Source organism: Atractosteus spatula, chromosome 5 (assembly GCF_055471065.1).
Source record: "Atractosteus spatula isolate fAtrSpa1 chromosome 5, fAtrSpa1.hap1, whole genome shotgun sequence".
In the NCBI taxonomy this organism is placed as follows: domain Eukaryota; kingdom Metazoa; phylum Chordata; class Actinopteri; order Semionotiformes; family Lepisosteidae; genus Atractosteus; species Atractosteus spatula.
In genome coordinates this window covers 48,227,187-48,246,832 of record NC_142710.1, presented here as the reverse complement: position 1 = coordinate 48,246,832, position 19,646 = coordinate 48,227,187, and the positions used below count along the sequence as shown (strand labels likewise).

General features: G+C 36.4%; 1 protein-coding gene across 12 annotated transcripts in view; it reads left to right on the top strand.

Annotated features, from left to right (window-relative positions):
• The window catches only part of magi1b (membrane associated guanylate kinase, WW and PDZ domain containing 1b), a 188,087-nt gene that overhangs the window by 132,026 nt on the left and 36,415 nt on the right, over positions 1–19,646 (top strand). For 8 of the 12 annotated variants that reach the window (XM_088916183.1, XM_088916187.1, XM_088916182.1 and 5 more), the window contains 6 exons: positions 3,915–4,034; positions 9,778–9,984; positions 11,999–12,215; positions 13,165–13,247; positions 17,766–17,823; positions 19,548–19,642. In XM_088916183.1, the coding sequence (XP_088772309.1) occupies positions 3,915–4,034; positions 9,778–9,984; positions 11,999–12,215; positions 13,165–13,247; positions 17,766–17,823; positions 19,548–19,642 (780 nt within the window). Of the gene's footprint in view, positions 1–3,914; positions 4,035–9,777; positions 9,985–11,998; positions 12,216–13,164; positions 13,248–14,559; positions 14,599–17,765; positions 17,824–19,547; positions 19,643–19,646 lie in introns of all 12 variants that reach the window. The other 4 variants (XM_088916189.1, XM_088916188.1, XM_088916184.1 and 1 more) reach the window with 2 other exon arrangements.

Genomic DNA, 19,646 nt, shown 5'->3' with positions numbered 1-19,646 from the left:
GTGACCATTCTTGGACAATTTTCTCACTTCTGTCACATAGTTTAGATTGGGCTTCATTCTGTATTTCATCTCTGACTAGTACAGTTGTATATAGTAATACTCTGTTTAGAATAGTTTGAGCACCAAAATGCATAAAAATAAAAGCTAGTAGTGTTTCATTTTAAGCATTTTAGAATAAATAAAATCAAATGATTTTAAATATTTCCAACTTCTTGTAACAATTCAGCTACTTTATTTTAGCTGTCATTCAGAGTTCTCCTGGATTAAAAAAAATCCAACATCTTCTTGAACTATTTTTATCTCAGCTCTTCTATAGCCACCGTGATGTGATGAAGAGAATGAAAGGGCTCTGAACATGCTGTATTTAGCCTTTTGTTCAGGAGTTTCTATGGAGGATGTTTCATCATTTTTGATGTTTGCATGTGAAGAGAGGTCTAATCTTTCAATTGTCTTTTTTGGGATTTATTTTATGCATCTTCATTCAGTATCTTCTTTCTGTACCTAAAAAAATCTGTCGAATGAAATAGTTAGAAGAGATTTTAATTGATCATGAAATAACATTTTGCACATCCATGTCCTTCGCAAAACTGGCAGCATGCTTCAGGCCTGTACAGCAAGGTGATTGAATTGCCATTTTCCTAGTACTCTGCCAAATTATTTCAAATAAGGTGCATTAATTTCCTTTAGAGCTAGTTTGAGATCATCTTTCCTGTCACCTTTCAGCCACCTAATAACCTCACTTGAACCCAGAAGTGAAAGGCCTAAATGTTTACGATGTAACTCAAGGGTTTAGTAGTCCCATTGTGAACACTTTGGCTGTTCTCAAATAATAATCCTTCCTTTTTTCTTTTTGCTTCTTCCAATTCAAGCTTGCGAGGGAGTAATAGGGGCAAGGCACGGTTGATCAAAGAATAAAACAATGTTTTTTGAAAACACTGTACTTTTTCTTCTATTTTATAGACTTTGATGTAAATTATGCTGCCTTGGTAGAACACGAGTCTCCATTAAAATAATTGTTTTCATAATATTAATATATAAAACAAAAATGAACAGGGAACTAACTTTCAGAGAATTGAATCAAACTTGGTGTTTAAATACAGGAATACCCTGCACTTACATTGTGTTAGGTTCCTTACACCTGTAGTAAATGGAATTTGAGCATAAAGCAAGCAATATTTTTTGTGGATATATCAGAGGGAATAACAAAATAAAATGTATGCACCTATACAAGCAAGCAACAGACTTAAAGCACTTTCAGTTATTACACTTTCAGTTATCACAGATTTACGGTAGAGTACAAATCATAACTGTCACACCATCTTCACTACATTTAATAATTTTGACTTCCACATTAAGCTCTTTTTTAATATCAGAGGAATAACTAGAATCATCATTCATATTATCATCTCCCATGGCCAGCAATTTTTATTTCTGAACAGAGAAACTCAATAAAATTGAAATCCACATGTGACCCCGATATATATGAATGTACTCCCTGTGAGGTATTGCTTCTTTACTCAAATGGATGCAACTGCAAAGCGAAGAAACTGTGGAATACCTGTATCCCAGTGTATAGTCAGAGGTCCTGTTAAAGATCTTGTCTAACAATGGGACTTTTGATTCAACAAGCATAGCAACCCTTATAGCCTGCTTTTGAAGTTTGCCTTCCTATAATAGTAAATGCCTAAGAGGACAAGTACAAATAAGATTAAATATATATGAAGATGAAACACCACGTTCAGATTGAAATAACCAGCATTGCCTTGTGCATCATGTTGTTTGCCAACTTAATGCTCTCTCTTTTTACTTTGTGCTGTGCTTGTACTGTGAGATGCGTCTAAATCCTTTGTGAGCGAGGCTTGTAATCATTGTTCTTGTCCCAGATGGTTTATGAAAACGTTTTGGATTGCCATCTGCCAGGCGTGTGTCCGGCCATCATCCTGTCACTCTGACAAGGGGAAGGGTGCATATTCTTTTATTTTCCAAGGCATTGAACGCCCCTCAGTCAACAATTGGGCACGTCTGTGGCTTTCTTCTCGGTGAATGGCCTTCCCCGAATGGTGCTGTAAAGATTCTGTCATGACAAATCCTTTCTTTAGCAAACTTTACCCTTTTCTGAAAGGTTAAAAGAGAGATATTTTTTAAAAGCCTGTTTTGCTGAAGATATTTGGGATTTGACAAGCTCTTCTCGTGTTTTCTGCAATATTCTTTTATCTGCGACAACAAGCACGTAGGACAGAGCAACTGTAAAAGCAGCCTTTAAGTTTCATCTGGAATATTTTAGAAGAAGAGGTTTCACTTATAACTTCACAAGCAAAGGCAGAACGTGTGTCGTCTTCACAGTTTCCCTGCACAATACAGGCAACTGCAAGACAAAGCTCCGGGCTCCCTGAGGACAGGAACCAGGCTGTAAATGGTGTTTCATGCAGAAAGATTTGTCCTCGTAAGGTTGATTGTTCTACATAAAAGCAAAGAAATATTTTGAGCAGCACCAGAGAGTTGCAGAGGTTCTGTGAAGATGCACTAGACAGTGCTTAATTCTTCTGTCTTTTTGAGAATCTAATTGGAAGCTGTGTGTTTTAGCTGGATTCATTTCCAAGAGTATATTAAAAGAGTCATACAGTGGGGTGGTGTGCAAGAAAATAAAATTAACCTCTTTACCCTCACGCAGGATTGTCATCACAGGGCAAATAAGGGATTTGTATTCTGAAGAGCACCCACCAGTTTTTCAAGAAGATCTGTCAGCCTTTGGCACATACACATTAATTAACATTAACAGTGTTATAACACATTTCCCTGAATGATCCCTAAACTAGTGTGATGAAAACTATAATCTCGTTAGCACATTATGTTGGTAGTCATTTGCAAGACTAAACATTTCTTATGTGTTTTTTTAGCAATGGAAACCATACTTTGTAGAGTTCATTTTTATCATGTCTATCAGGTTTTAAGGTGTAATTCTCTTGCTAATTCTTTCACTTCATTGAGTTTTCCAATTAAAAACATTTAAAACATGTTTCTGGCTTTTTCTTGAATTAATCAATCTGCTTTTGCTGCAAGCTGTTTAGGGAGCACTTAAAATTTCATTTCTTTATAGTTTTAAACTAAGGGCTGTAGGTAAAGCACTCCAAGTATTTGTTAATAACAATAAAAAAGTATGTGTATCACTGTCCAGTATGGTCAAAGCAAAGTTTGACCTTCAATTGCACCATTAAAAATTTCTGTGCCATACCAGGAAAGTAGATCCAAATCCTTCTGGGTTTCATAAGAATCTGTTCATTTTTTCTTGTATGCATTGACCATGTTCCCAGTGAAACCAAGTAGCATTGGTCTATTTAAGCTTTTTCTTTCTGAGTTATCCCTTAATATGCTCGCTAAAGCTTAATGGATACGTGACTGGAAGAAGGAACATTGTGGAATGTTGAAGTGACATTTCAATTGGGTATACCAAAATAAAATGAAACATCCTTGAAGATGGATTTAATGAGAATCATCCCATATTTTCTGTAATATATGTAATATAGATGTGTTTAGTGTGTTTGCTCTTGTGATTTGAGACTGTTCCGTCATTGCAAATTTTTGAAAACAAGTAACTAGTCTACTTTCTGAGTTGAGACCCAGTCCCTGTGTATTTCTATTTAATGATTCACTAAGTGGTTTTAATGCTATAAGTCAGTTGGAATGTTAGTTAACAGCATTTTAATATTAACTTCATTAATTTGCTTATGTGTACGAGCTCTTTTGATACATTTTCCATTGTGCCTGTTTTCTTTTCCTTTTTAAAAAAAATAATAAACTGTAGGTTACCAAAAAAAGTAAAGAATCCAGTTTGATAATGCGAATATTCTGCAATTAATCTCCTAGTAGGTGCCTTGCCGAAATGTATTCTTATCTTTTATATCTTTTTTCCCCAGGCACAACCCGGCCCCCAAGAGAAGGAGAGGTCCCAGGAGTAGATTATAATTTTTTGTCTGTGCAGGACTTTCTGGACCTTCAGGGTAGTGGGACCCTTCTAGAAATTGGAACATATGAAGGTAAGTTTGATTTGTAAGGTTGCATACTAACAGGTACTTTCATTCATTATTTTCTTCAGCATAGCGTAAGCTAGTGATTTTCTTGACATCTATACCTAAGTGAAATCTCCAAATGCTATCCTACAAATTCTACCTAAAAAAGTAGGGAAATTATTCACTGGCCATTTGCAGAACTCTTCAATCTCTCAAGACTATATCTCTGATGACTGAAATATTACTAATATAACACCCCTCCAGAAAAGTAGCTTTGCTTTGCATTGGGCCTAACAACACCTTTTAACTGTGACTGTATTCACGATATAGCACGGCCTCTTGTGCCTTATTGCTTAAATATACGTATACTAGAAAATATTCTTATATAGTCTTACATCTGTTACATTAAAATTTACAGAAACGATAAAAAGAACTAAGCTAGAGGATCAACTGTAGGACAGTAGGATTCTAGGTGCTTGTCAACATGAATTTAAAAAAAAGGTATTCAACATATTAGTTGGAGTTATTTGAGCATGCAACGGCAGAAGATTTGTGACAATGTTCCTAATGTAAAATGTCTAAAATTGCAAATGGTACATATTCAAGGAAATTAAAAAAAGGCCCAACACTTAGAAAACAGAGTAAAGCAATGGATATTCAAAAATATTTAGAATTTAAGACTGAGAAAAACAACTGACATATTACACTTAATACAAAGAAGTGTACCATGTTACATGCAGATATATGAAGTTAAAAAATACACTATAGATATAATATGAGAAATGCTGAGTTTGAAAAACATACCTACGTGTATATAGAAGACCTAGGTGTCTTCTTCTTGTGAGGAAGCAATCAAGACTGCCAAACAGAATGCTTATATACTGTATATTTACGAGAGATGAATTGAAATCAAGGAATATTATGTTACATTTGTCCAATAATTGGAAAAAATTATATTATATTAAGAATACTGCTTCTCTGAAATTAGTCCAGATAAGAGTAAAGTATCTCCTTCTGCAAGGTTTGTGGAAATATAGAGCAAGATATCCAACTATACTGTCAAATTTGACAATATACAGCAGAATGAAATCGGATCAATAAGCTACTAAAATCAAATGAGCTAGTTGGGAATTATGGCCTTCTTTCATTCAAAAACTTTGTTGCATTTGTGTGTAAAATATTGGTTTTGGGTGGAAACAACCTTACTTCTTCAAGGTAGGATTTGTAGTATGGAGCAATTTGGACCCTTTAAGCTTAGTTTGACTTGAGCCATGTGGTTCCAATTTACTGTGCATAAAAATTCCACTGGTGTATGTTTTCCTTTTGTTATTTCACTTTGGTCCATAGAGAGCATACTCCAGCTTCACTAATTAGCTACGCAGTGACTATTTTCCTTTTCTCCTAAGAACCTGTGGGCCATTGCACTTTCTGCTGACTAGTGAAAACCGTTCTCCAAACCCAATTTCCATCCCCTAATTACTGCCATATTTCTCCATTCTGACAGTAATTCCAGTGGTTCCCTAGTGCCACAGCTTCATCAGTCAGTCATGCTTTTCAGCCTTGCAGCAAGTCTTTGCCTCACCGTTTGATAAGTAATTGTCACTTACATTGTTTGTAAAGCTGTTTTTAAAATCCTTTTAGCAGATAATTTGTAAATTAACAAAATCGTTAATGAGACGAGACAGACACTGTATTTACCTAAAGGTAAAATGTGTTATCGTGTGTGTATTCAAACACTGTAGGTTTGGATATGCAGTGCTTTAAGATGAATTTAAATTATTCCCTGTGGTTGAAACATGCTTAGAGGACAGCATAATTGTCTTTTGTTGTGACTGTACAACATAATCGTGCATAGTTCCTTATTTTAAGGTTGTATGAGTTTTCAATTCCCTGTTTCCTGTTAAATTGTTGTAGGACATAGTTAAAAATCATAGACCATTTGAAGCTTTGACCTTTTTCCTCTTTAAATGATTTGATTTTGCAATGAGTGATTTAAAACCTAACTCACTCATATGAAATTGAAACCAAATTAAAGTGTGATTTAACATGTCTCTGAAGTACAATTCAACATTCGGCAATGTTAGAACATGCACTCGACTAATATATAAATGAGAATTTGTTCTGAGCTGACCTGTCTGATTAAATAAAGGATTGTTATTAATAATGTCTGCTCCTTTTTTGTAAAAAAATCTCATCACATCTAATCAGTTATAACCTTATATAATTTTTGGTGTTCTTTTTGCAAGATGTTATTGAGGAAAAATAAAATATACTAGTTAGTGTATTCTGAGCTTTTGTCTGGGATTACAGCCCTTAATTTTGCAAACTCAAAATCATTCTAATGCCTTGACATTTTTAATTGAGTGCATTTTAGTAATGCCATCGTACTGTTAAATATCTTCCCGAATGTTTCAGTTTCTTAACCTTTTGTCCTCTGTAATCTTGTCCCGTCCCCCCCCCCCCCCCTTTACATCTTGCTGTCTTAGATAACACTTTTTGACACAGTTTAACACTATAGCACATGTGAAATTGTTGTCAGATTTATGGAAAACTCCACACTATTGGTGAGAGGATTTATAGCAGGCTGTGATGAAGTCTTTCTTCTCCATCTTGGAAAATCCTGGTGTAAATCTTGCTGAATGAAAAACTTATTTTTGTCGGGATTGTTCAGTGTACAGTGCCTTGATTTTGTCGGGGTGAACGTGAAGTTTTTCTGATGGCAGTAGCCAGTGTATGGTTACTATTTTGAACAGATTGAAGTGTTTAGTAGAACTCTGAAGTGTTTGGTTTTGAAAACTGAAGCTGTCCAATCTGCAAAATCAGCTGCACACCCTTATGAATCCCTTCTTTTTCCTTTTGATGTTGTTTGGAAAGATAAGGATATCAGCACCTGATGTCCTGGCTAAATTCCAGCTTTTGTTCGCTCAAGGTAGATTGCCCAATTTTCCTTTTAATTCAATTTTTGCCTTTTCACACTGGCAAACCTGACCTGTACCCCCATGGTGCAACTTATTTCCCTTTGGCCTTTCTGTTGAGCCGAGACGGAACCAAGCCGTGAGACAGCAGCCTTACAAGCTACCACCTGGTACTGGCGCGGGGCCGAGCAGGGCTGGAGACTGACTGAGTGACTGAGGCTTGCTTCTTGAGTGGATGACACAAGCGCCTGGAAAAATGCATTTTATGAATAAGAAACTGTGTTCACAAAGACCTAAATGTGCAAATAAGACTGGACAATAAATTATTTTCAATCATTATTTGGGAATTAAGACTAAACACAATTAAGTTGCAATTGAGGATATACTGTAATTATTAATTTGCTTCTTCGATAATTAGAATTAGTATTTTTTAATATTTAAGCCTGTAGACAAATAACCACATGTATCAGAATGGAACTGTAGTTGTTCAGCTACATGAGAAGTATTAAGCATTTTTTGCTAGTCTGCATGAATGGATAGTGATGACAGTACTACCAGCTTCTGATTTGATCTTATGGGATCTCGGAAGCTCAGCAAGGTTGGGGTGGGACAATACTAGCAAGGTTGGGCTGCAACAGTAGTGGGAAGGTAAACCTCTCAGAAAAACAAGTTTGCTGTTGCAGTTGTATACCTCTGACACAAAATTTCTCAACTAATACCGCAGTAAGGTGGCTGGAGACACTGTAAGTCATCATTCAGATAGGAAGTTAAACAGAGGTCCTGTCTACTTGGTCATTAAAGATCCTATGGCATTTTCCACTCTGGGCCAGCTCGTACGATCTAGCCTTCGTATAGTTACAAATTAATTCAAATGTGAAGCAGTTTTTCTCTGTCCTTCCTGATCAGTTTTGCAGTAAACGGCTGCTGTTGTGTCATCTATGTGGACACTTCACTTCAGTGGATGAAGTGGGTCCCCTTGTATGTGGAAATTGCTTTGGATGAAAAGTGCTATATAAATGTAAGGAACCATTAACATAAGAACTATATAAATACAAAGTTACTAATTATATCTAGAGCAGTGATCCACACTCCAGGTACTGAAGAGACACGGGGTCTCCTTGTTTTCATTATGTTCAAGCTTTTAATGAGTTGCTTGAGCTAATTCTTGACAATTGATATTAGATATAAATGATTCCAGGTTTTTAGTCAATGTGGAATTCAACTTTCCTGTGAAACATGCAGGGCATTTTCTCTTCAGACCAAAGAGTGAAGATTAAGAATCCTTTAGAGGCTTTAGAATCAAGATACTGGGGATTTTTTCAGTCTTATTTAAATAAAATGTGCACTTTAAAATCATGTGGAACTCACAATATTTCCCCTTACTCACAAGATCTTAACTGATTAAAATCATTTTGTGGTTTTCTTGCTGAGACTTTTCTTTTCCTTTACCAACTTCTCAGTGATAATGATACAAAATGGTCCTTTTCAATGTGTGTACTCCCGGTAATTAAATAATAAATCAAAGGTGCTCACTAATATGTGTATCTGTTAAGAAAAGACTAGATTAAGGAGGAGACCAAGCTGTTTTTAATAAGGGCTGGGTCCTTAGGGGTAAGGTTGGAGGTTATCACTCAACTTTGTTTGCAAACTGGAATACAGATTAAAGGAAAAGATTGGCATCAATAGTGCTGGGTTTCTTTTTAATTAATGTTATTTAATGTATTTCTTGAACTGATGTGCACTCTCGCATCACTTTTAACTAAGTGCTTTTCTAACGGAACACATTCGATTTCCTTGTGCACCTGTGTCTATAAAATTGTCTGTAAAATTTTGGATGACTTTAGCTGTCACAGTTACTATGCTGAATAAAACGTTTATCATTTGAGCTGATACCACTGCTGGGTATTTTAATCTTGTTTCCTGCTTCCTATTCTGTCATTGTTCTCTGAATGTTTGATCATTTAGTTTTAACACTTCTTCAGAGAAGGTATTGACAATCCTGCATCTGTGAACAAGGAGGAGTAGACATTAGGAGGAGACATCAATATGCTCTCTCCATTGCCAAAACGGTTCTCCTGCTGCCCTTCTACAAACAGCTGTGTTGTTTTTCAATATCACAAGCATATTAGCTTAAAACTAAATTTTATAAAATACTTTGATTTCCTACTTGACAAGTACTGGATTTCCTGTTTCTATTTTTGTGTAAAGATTGATTGCTAGTATCTGTTATTTGCATAATTTAAAAAATTTTCTCTTTTCTTCTGGATTTTTGGTTTCTGATCTATTCTGAAAGCCTCCTTTCCCAATTTTGAAGAATATTTCATATCCTTCTTAAAGCAAATGTTCATGTTTTAAAACTCTCTGGTAATGTCCCAGATGGAATAAGGGATTATGCAACTACAGTTTGCGTGTGTGTGCTCTAATATTCGTGCATGTGTGTGACTTTTCCAACTGGACACCAGCAACCTGAATCTCATTTAGTAATTTCATAAAATGCCTGTTTAAATATAATCTTGCCATTTGAGACAGCTGAATAGAGCAGGCATTTTAATTGAAATTCTAATGTAATGAGCTAAAGTTTTGTTTTTCAAAGCAAGAGGCTATTGTTTTGATTTTACATGCTCACTTCTCCTAAACAAAACCACTTTTCAGTCGTAGTGGAAATTTCTACATGACTAGATACAGTATTTGGAGTAAAAAAATCATTACTAAATTGCACTTGTTTCCACCAAAAAATATACAGCAAGCAAATAGTTTTTCTACTTTTTGTTCTGTGTGTACAAAGACTTGGTGATTATAAAAGCAGCCCTCCCCATTACCTCTCTTTTACATGCTAATGTCCTCTTGTTGCCTAGGTAACTATTATGGAACTCCCAAGCCTCCGAGCCAGCCCCTCAGTGGGAAAGTGAATACCAGCGATGTTTTGCAAGACAGCCTGCCTGGCTCCCAACAGTCAACCCCTAAACGGACCAAGTCTTACAATGATATGCACAATGCTGGAATAGAGCACACAGAGAATGAAGATGATGACGAACTGCCTGAAATGAACAGTAGTTTTACAGGTAAATCGGTGCAGCTGTTGAGACTTACTTTCACATCATTTTATAAGAGATATATGACAGTGCCACCTGGCTGCATATGCATGTCCAATTTCAAAGCTCATTATGTTTGAGGACCTGATTGCACAAACCCTTTAAGTATCACATGCCTTAAGAGTTACATGTTTTTTTTTTCTTCAGCGAGTGCAACACATTTAAACTCAAGAAACCCTTAAGCGGGATTTTTAATTAAGATTTTTATTCAACTGATGCCATAACTTATAGGTGCCTCCTTGTCAGCTAAGGTGGTTAGTAATGGCTTCAAAGGATAGTTCTTTGGTTAGCTTAAAAATTTTTTTGCTTAGTCTCTAGAACTCCTGAAGATTCAAACTGGTCTGCGATATACTGTATGAATGAAATGTATAAAGGATCAGTTAATAAGTTGACTTTTGGCTCACCTTTCACTATCCCAGATATCCCATTTCTACCACAGCTAAAATAGCTCTAGAGTAAGCATACATTTTGATATTGAAAGAACTTCTTAATTTCCATTTGGGATAAGTAAAAGCTGGGGGGAAAAAATGATTTTGATCAAAATACTGAAGTGTATGTGAACACCTTTATTTTGATTGCTAAAACATTTAGTAAAGGTGCACATTTTGACCTGTTGTCCTCGTGGTCATTTCAAATGACAATGGAGATGCTGGTATATATTTATTCCCCCAGATGTAACAAGCATTCTTTACCTTCTTTAGATTCAGAAAATTTATCTAGGAAAGACTGAAGAGGCTAAAGATCTTTTTGTCTGAAATACATTTTAAAAGCAATAAACCTTTACTTGTTATCCTTTCATTTATTAGGACTATATTAGCCACCTATAATAATGTGTTTTGGTTAGTAGAAATGTAGCACACAAGCACACATCCATATATTTATATATTATATCTATATGTGTAGCTGAGGCTCACATCTAAGGTATGCAGTTTCTGTAAGAAAGATCAGGCCAGAGACAGACAGCTGTAGGTTCTCTTTAGTGTTTCACTGTGTTGAGTATTGATAGAGGTCTGCCTGAAAATATCAGTTTAAATATACTTTTCAAAACTTTCAAAGACAAACTAAGCTTTGTGTAGAAATAAAATACTCCAATAATGACCAGAGTGCATAAATTATGAGCGTCATGTTTACTAAATAACGTCTCTTGAAATCCCTTTGAATGGATTACTTTCATTGTGTGTATTGTAAAAGCAAGACATCTGTGAATGGAGTCACAACCCCCTTGGCTTCCTGTGTTAGGGGGAGTGTCTTTCTGCTATAAAGACCCTTCCACACAGAGAACGTTTTCCACTGAAGTGCGTTTCTATGCTTTAGTTTCACCCAAATTCAAATTTCAAACCAAAAAAGCACATGAATTTGAGAATTCACATAACAACTCACTTTTAAGGTAGGTCAATTGCAAACATTCTTGTACATTCTGCACTGCGCAGTACTGTTTGCGCTGTTGATATCTTTTTAAATTAATAGCAAGTGCTTTTTAAAAGGCGAAAGCCTGAAAAAAGGAGCTCAGATTATTCCGTTTGGAAAGAAGGCAGGCATTTTTCTGAGCTCCCTTTGTTCTGTTTTGCCAATGTATTTCAGAATAGTCCTAATAGGGGTGAGATATTGTTGATTCTCTTTGTCATTCCAGATCCTGGCTGCTCCGAGGCAGTGCCAGCAAAGGTGTCAATGTTCTTTCGTGACTAAAATCTAGGTCTGGAATTGAAACAGTGGTCCAGCTGGGAGAGGCTGACTTTTGAATTGCTGTCTCACATTTGAAATAGGCCCCACAATCTTATTTGCATTTTAAGCCACAGGCATGTTGCCAGCTTCAAGTTTTCTTTTTGGCCACAGTTTCCAGCTCACAGGGGATTAAATAGATGAATGAAATATAAATTGAGTCCACTTAAGGTTTCTCCTCACTTTTCTTTGTCCCCTGGATGAGCCACGTCGGGAAAGTGCAGTCTCGTTCACGGTTTATTTGCTTCTCTTCCCCACCCCACAGGAGACTCCAGTGAACACGACGAGCTGCCCGCCGTCCACCTGCACCCCTCCCGAGAAAAAGCCCCGTCCTACACTGTCAACAACACCTCTGCGTCAACCACGGAAAATTCCCAGCAGCCGCACCCACACCTTCACCCTCCTGAAGAGGACGAGCTCGGCCCTCTGCCGGACAACTGGGAGATGGCGTACACGGAGAACGGGGAGGTCTACTTCATAGAGTACGTGCCGCTGTTCTTGCGCGGGGCCTTGCTGTCTGGGGACTGACTGCTTTGCAGGGAACTGTCACTTTTTCATAGCCAGACCAATAGCAAAATCTTTAGAACGGAATGTCAGTGCAACTTTCTTTTTTTCCCCACAAGCCTTTTTCTTCAACTGTCGTAGACTTAAGTTGGCTTGAATTATTTCCTTTTCAGACCAGAAGGGAATCAGTATCCTGACACTTCCAGTTGAAGACTAGTACTGTACATCTTTTTTTTGCCTTGGATATTTAATCACTTCAACACCAAAGATGTAAGGAAGAGGTTGTGTTCAACCTGTTGTTCCCTTGTGTGGGACCTTCTTTGCTTTCCTGTAGAAGTGCTTTTAAAACCAGGAACAGGAGATTCAACTCAAAAAGAGTTTTGGGAGTATGGCACACTACACTTGTTGAAGTTGATACCCTTCTTTCAAGAAATAGCTTCTTGGATCAGTTACTAGCTACTAACTATGAAACAAACTAAAGCTAGACAAGCCAAATGGCCTTATTTGTTATTGTTCTAATGTACAGTACTTACCGGGGACTGAGTTTTGATTTAGAAACATTTTTCAAACCAGTATAATTGCTTTGGCAAACACTTCACTCTTCTTCACTTCACTGCTCCAATGGAGTCCCCATTAATTGGAGATCCTGTTTGTTTCAAATGGAACGTGATCTGCTTGTACAATCAATTCCTGAGAATTACACTTTGACTTTTGGGACTACAAAAAATGTAAATCATGCTGCATGTATGGGGTGGGGACCATGTTTTGATTTTATATCATTTTCATAAATGCTTTGAGAAGCCACCTTTAAAGGTGCTATATAAAATAAAGTGTATTATTATTTTATAAAATGTGTATAAAAATAGACCTTGCTTAGTGTATCGGAGAACAAAATTTAAACAATTCTAAATCTGTACCTTTTTTTAGCCACAACACAAAAACAACATCTTGGATAGATCCACGGTGCCTGGAGAAGCCTCAGAAACCATTAGAGGAGTGTGAAGATGATGGTAGGGCATGTTCTCCTTTGTATTTAATACAGTAGTGTAATTTTTGGTTTTGCATTGTTAGCCGTAGGTGGTACACTTGAGTCTCACTAGTTTCAAAACAAACAGTTCAGGTATTCTTAAGGGGCCTAAATAAAACACTTAACAGCCTGCAGAAAAGGTGCCCACTTGAAAGAATAACAGAGTGTAGGAAATACTATGGTAAGGTGGTAACCCTATTTTTTACTGTCCCACAGGCTTTGTAAGCTATTAACCTATGTTCAGGTTCAACCTGTAGTTGCCTATATACAGTATGACAGAAATTGAATTTGAATAGACAATGAAAACTTACAGGATATACAGCACTTTATTTGTTAGTGGAAGCAGATTTTATTTTCTGCTTTATTGCATGGCTGGTTGTGCACCATGGTAAATCAACAGCAGCCTTTGCGAAACCAAGAGGACAGATAATTAACCGGTGAAATGATCTTGAATGTTAGAGTACACAAAGATGTTTTAAGCAGCAGGCATCAGCTTAATTACACTGACAACAGCTTGGTTGCCTAGTGTCACAAAATACCTCATTAACAAAAGAATCCAAGATAGAGCAGTATTATTTTCAGAGAGGAAAGTGAGTACAGCAGTACCTGAGAAGATTGTGCTGTTAGAGGCTGCCACCTGTTGAGATGGTCTGGTTTTATCTGGGAACAAAATTGTTGATAAAATTCAAGCAGGCTGTAGTTTTGAGTCTCAGCATAGCTTACCAGGAAAATGGATGTTAACTTCCACAGAGAAACTAGGAACTATGAATACTTTGCTTTTATATGCTTTTGTAGAACATAGATGTTTTTATTTACAAATTCAGTGAAGAATTTCAATTTTTTTACATTAAATGTACCTGCTCATTTTTCTAGGATTGGTTTGGAAATAGACTGCTGTAGAGAGGATTTTTTTTCTCGTGCTCTCCTGCTATAACTGAAGGTTTTTGCTTTTGTATCTGAGACCTCAGGGACAGTGCCATCTTATGGCAGTTTGAAAAACAATTTCTGAAGCTTGATAAAATCTACTTGTACATTCACTGTTATTTGTAATATCCATTCACTACTTGTGTGGCACAATTAGATGCATACAGGTGATGTGTTGCATGAGGTGGTATAATTTCCATCTAAGCTATGACAAACTTGCATGCATGTTCTGTTCCTTTTAAATAAGTTGCACAACATCTTTCTCTTTTTTATGCTTAAATGCTGCTTGGTGCGGGTTCTTTGCTGGGTGCTTGTACTTGAATCTTTCTCTCTCCTGTCTCTTCTGTTTATTTTCGGTCTTTCCCTTGGAGAAGAAGGGGTACATACTGAGGAGCTGGACAATGAGCTAGGTAAAGTAACATGCCTCTCTTTGTGCTTTGATTTCCACCCTCAAGGGATGCTACAGCCACCTGCTCAGCTATTCTTGTGCTCTGTGCAGCTGAGTGTACTCTCCTTTGCCTCTTTTCGGATGTTTCAGTGCACCTCATATCTGAATTGCTTTCCATGTTGCAGAATTCTGCAAATTTAAACTCTTCTGAAAAACATGTTTTTCAGAGTAAAGAATGTGTGGTCCTTCAGCTTGCCATTTGCTTTAGTGTATACTTGCTATTGACATTGTAAAAACAAAACACAAGCTAAAATACTTTTCCCAGTCGAGACAGTGACTCAAATTGCAGTTTAATGTGTTTTTACTTATCAAAACTTAGCATTACCTGTGGCTACATTATACTTTACCACTGTACTTTTCATTTGAATCCATTATCCCCTCATTCATTGTGTGGTAATCAACAATTTAGTGTGACTTTTAAAAAGTGAACAAAGAGTTGCCGCCTTTATGGAATTTTCTAAAAACTAGTTGTGGGACAAATGACCACATTGGGTGCATTGCATTATCCTTCATATTGGTGTACCATTTTTGAACAGAAACAAAATGAATAAACTACCTGCTTATAATTTTATTGTCAAGAATGAAGAATACTTCTGAAGTGCCACTTTCGCTCTTTTTATGTTTAGTAGATATTCCAGTCCATTGAAAATGTGTTGATATGGTGTTGTTAATTAGTGTATTTTTCCTTTCACTGATTGAAAAAATCGCAAATTCAGATACCTTCTTGCTTTTTGAGTTTCACTTCGGTGGAATGAATTTCTTATTAGCTCTGTGGCTTCTCAGCTGGACAGTTGCCTCCTATTATTTCAGACAGATTAGATATAAGCAGTCAATAATAATTGATTGTGAAATTGGAAACAACACAAAAGCACAATTACCGTGGTTTTCCTGGGGAGTAAGAGATGTCTAAGCATACAGCATTTTCCCTTTAAATGGAAACCAGATATAGAAGAGATAAAAATGGACTACAAACAGTTTAATGGGTAGTTTGTCTCCAAATTCCCCTCTGAACAAAACACAATGATATTTTAATGAACGTGCTACTTATTTTAAGAGAAGCTTTTTGCAAGAAGCGTTTTTGTTATTCTTGTGCCATATGTGAAATCAAATACAAGTGGACAAAGGAAAAATCAAATTCTAAATCTGCAATCTAAAATAATTTATAATCAAATAATTTCAAATGGCTGAAGGCGCAAATTTGCTTGATTGTAGGAAACTGCTACAATTTATGCACCGCTGTTGTGAACTATATTGTATGTTATATACTTGTATACCTTTTTTATGCTAATATGATTTTCAGTATCCAAGTGTGGCTCATGGTAGGATTGTCTTCCATACTTATAATCATTGTAAGAGTACAAAATGTACAAAAATAAAAAAAGTATTTTAAATGAAGAAATTTAGCTGTAGATACAGTGACAAGTTTCCTACAGAGCTGAATCTAACAGTTCATAATCAGTAATGTGTGGAATAACAGGAACTCTCACCTGTTAACAACGGTAGATTATAGACAAAGTTACCAGTGAAACAAATTGATGTGAATTGATAACGGTAAACTTTATAATAGAGATAATAGGAGGAATCATGTTAAATCAGAGTTAATCACAAAGCTTCTCCATAACGGAATTGTAATGTGTGAAAACTACCAACGGCCAACAGAAGTATTTTTCCTGTTTTATTCATTTGTAGCCTGCAGTATTTGGGAGTGCTCTAAGCCATTTTTAATATAACAATGTGGAAGGAAGAGGAGAAACACTTGTCGCTAGATAATGTCTCTTAATCACCTGTAAATTGAAAGCAGGCTGTGTGCATGCTTTACGTGAAGGAGTAAAGCATGTTCTACATTTAATTAAATTGTTAAGCAACAGAAATAGTCGATTGGCAATATAGGCATATATAAATTTGAATAAATGGTTACTGCTATTACATATTAAGTCTTCCATTTTAAAGGAATTAATTTAATTGCTAATACAAATAGAATCTCCTTCTTTAAAATATATGTTCCCCAAAGGCAAGAAAGCACCATAATCAAAGGCTCATTATAGTAAATTATACAGAGTTATAGAGTCTATACAGTACTAAATAATTATGTTCACTGAAACTAAACATCATAGACAAGGCCATTTCCTGTTACAGGCTACAAGGTTATAGTCTCAGTGATAAATCTGTACCAGCTTATTGCATGATTATTTTTTTTGCAGCAAAACATCATAGCTACTTTTTATTATATAAAGATGATGACAACGCCCCAGCTGGCTTAAAGTGTGATCACTCACATAATGTTTTGTTTAATGTATTTTTTCATGTCAGAGTAATCATAATAAACCTTGCCCAATAGCATTATAAAAAGCTACAAAAGGGTAAATAGTACAAAATCACTTATTTTTAATTTATGTGTAAGCTCCTGGACAGGTACATAAGAAAAGAAGATGTATGTAAAATTGGCGAAGTATGTGCAATTTTGATTGGATCGCCTATACAGCAGTTGGCATCTTCTGGAGTCGGTGAAAGACAGCTGAATTATTTATTCATTCAACTGCAGTGAGACAGTGGCTTGTGAACTCTCCTTGGTGTTGCTGCTGTATTCTGATTGGAAAGTCATGTAACGTTTATGGACGTTTATAGTTCAAAATTACATTTGTTTCTATAAAAAACCTTTGGATATCAGTATCATCGGGCTAGGTTTCTAAGGACACAATGTGGATGTGTACTTGTAATAATTCTTGAAAGTACCATGTTGCAGGCCTTTTCACTTTTCTTTCTTTTCAGAATAAGACATAATGTTCTTGTTTAGAAGCCAAGAATATTCTGATAAACGTCAATGAAATGTATCAATCACATTTTGTTTGTTGAGACTTGTGTTATCTATCATGTGTCCAGTTGCTAAAACATTTAGAAGCTTTTTTTTTCCACTGTTCCTATCCTAAGAAGAATTCCTCTTTGACTAATTTTGGCAAATGAGAAACGTTTCTGCCTAGTTTCCACACACCCATTGGGTTTAACTGTTCGAAGAGTTGACCTTGACAGAAGCTGTAAGGGTCAAGCAGCAGGGAGCTTTAAATTGTAAACCTCACTTTGGGGTTGTGTTTATTTGAAGCTTATCCTCCCTTTTTCTTTGCTCTTTTTCAGAACTACCAGCTGGATGGGAAAAAATAGATGACCCAGTATATGGTGTTTACTATGTAGAGTAAGTTTTCAACTTTGATGGGTATTTATAATGCCCTTTGTGTGCATTGTTGAAAGGGTGCATTGAGATCTAGTGTCAAAAAGATACTGATTATCTTTAAATGGTTTGATATTTGTAATCACATATTGCGTATTGTCATTGTTATTATTCCACTTGTTACAATAGCAGCATCATATAAACATTTGCTGAATTTCTTTGATATGCTTGAGCTTGTTCTAATTCCATGTTACACGGTTCAGTTCATGGGTCACAGACAATGTGGGTTTCCAGGATTTTCTTCTTGAATGTATTGCATTGCTACAAAATTAGAGAAAAATACTACCTTTTATTCATTTCATGAATGTGGAATGAGCACGTGATGCATATACTGAGCATCTAAAGAAATCACTTTTGTAATAATGCTTATATGTTTTGCTTATATGAGAAAGGGGTTAGGGTACATAAAAAGTATTCATAAAAGATATATAAAAAGTATCTACATTTGGCATATTGAATAAATATTTTGGTATCATTCTGATTAAAATACCATTCATGACTGTGATGTATCCAGGTGACTCTGACTGTTAGCACTGAGTAACCTCATTAATCAGAGTTGATTGGACACATAGTTTAATGAGTTAAAAGTCAAGCATGGTAAAAATCAAGAAGGAAAAAGTGAAAGAAACATGAATGCCCCACTTACAACAAGACACAGAAATGCTAGGTGGACTTGTAGTGGAGCCAATTTACTGAAAAAATCAAGGACTTGTGTCCACAGCCCTGCACTACCCGCCTCGGTCGGTGAATGTAGCACAGATACGCAGAACAATATGTTAATTCTTGTGAACAACAGACCAGTCTGTGGAGAGGACTTAGTGTGATGGTCTAGGCAGAGGAACTACTGTACAAGCTGCAGTCTAGAGTGGATTTCAGGAAAGGGTCTATAGATTGTTAACAGGTCTTTCAGGTCTTTCTAGATACTCCACAGCATCTCTACACTCTTCTCCAGCTTGGCCACCTACTTTTCAGTCAGAGTCAAATGTTTATACATTTACACTGCTAGGCGGGAGTGTCTAATTGCTGTAGAACTCCACTCATAATGTTTGACTGCATGGCGTTTTACTGATCAAGTCCTGGTACCTTACTTGCCGCCATGCCTCTGAGCTCATACCGATGTTGCAACATGCGCGTCATCATGGCACCTGTGTATCAGCAGCTTTCTTGCAAGTTGAAAATGTGGTGGTTAACATGGATGCTCTTCTCTGAAGACTTGAGCCCCACTGAATTATTGTGGGATGAGCTCACATGTGAACATGCATTCTTGCCCGGGCTCTAATCCTACATGATAGCATTAAAAGCATGCATTGTACATATACATGTACATAAGCCTTATTGCTTCAAATGGTGGCCACACAACCTGCTAGCCTGTGATTTTCACATGGCCTGTTGATGACAAATGTTAACCAGCATAATGAATTTACACGTCTGTTTAATAACATGTCAGTTCACTTGCTACAAGAATGATACTTAATAATAGTAATAATAGTCATTGCTGTCTTTATTAAGTGATATGTTTCTTTTGATGCTCTGTATATGTATTTCTTTAAGCTCTGTTAGTTAAGTCACTGTCTGCCCTTGTTTTTCAGTGCTGGAGGGTTTTACAGTCTTCAGCACCAGCAGTGGTGTCAGGCGACATGCATACCAATTTATCATTGTCTCAATTCATGTCTTTCTCTTGCCGCCAGCCACATCAACAGGAAGACACAGTATGAGAATCCCATACTGGAAGCCAAAAGGAAAAAACAGCAGCAGCCGCCAGAAGGTGAGCGGTACATTCGAGGTTC